The sequence below is a fragment of the Eimeria tenella genome, genomic scaffold, assembly GCF_000499545.2.
Source record: "Eimeria tenella Houghton genomic scaffold, Eth_scaff2740, whole genome shotgun sequence".
NCBI classification, from domain to species: Eukaryota; Apicomplexa; class Conoidasida; order Eucoccidiorida; family Eimeriidae; genus Eimeria; species Eimeria tenella.
Window position 1 is genome coordinate 1,646 of NW_013542616.1, and position 291 is coordinate 1,936.

General features: G+C 66.3%; 1 protein-coding gene across 1 annotated transcript in view; it reads left to right on the forward strand.

Annotated features, from left to right (window-relative positions):
* ETH_00039670 (uncharacterized protein) overlaps nt 1-291 on the forward strand; it is a gene marked incomplete at both ends in the record, with an annotated part of 2,599 nt that overhangs the window by 559 nt on the left and 1,749 nt on the right. The window contains one exon of the mRNA XM_013375388.1: nt 1-289. Coding sequence (XP_013230842.1) covers nt 1-289 — 289 coding nt within the window. The remainder of the gene's footprint in view (nt 290-291) is intronic.

Below are 291 nucleotides of genomic sequence, written 5' to 3' on the forward strand. Positions count from 1 at the left end.
AGCAGCAGCAGCAGCAGGCAGAAATGGCTGCAGCGTTCGCCTTCTCTGCTGCTGCAGCAGGAGGGGGGGCCCCCTATTACCCCCTGGGGCCCCCGGGGCCCCACGAAATGTTCCCCCAGCTGCTGCTGGACCCCACACAATACTTTTTGCATTTGCTGCCACCCCAGGGGGCCCCCCCGAACTACTTTGCTGCTTGCTGTTCCGCCCCCCCCGCCAAGAGCAGCAGCAGCAGCAGCAGCAGCTGCAGCAGCAGCAGCAGCTACAGCAGCAGCTGCCACCCGCACCCCCTCG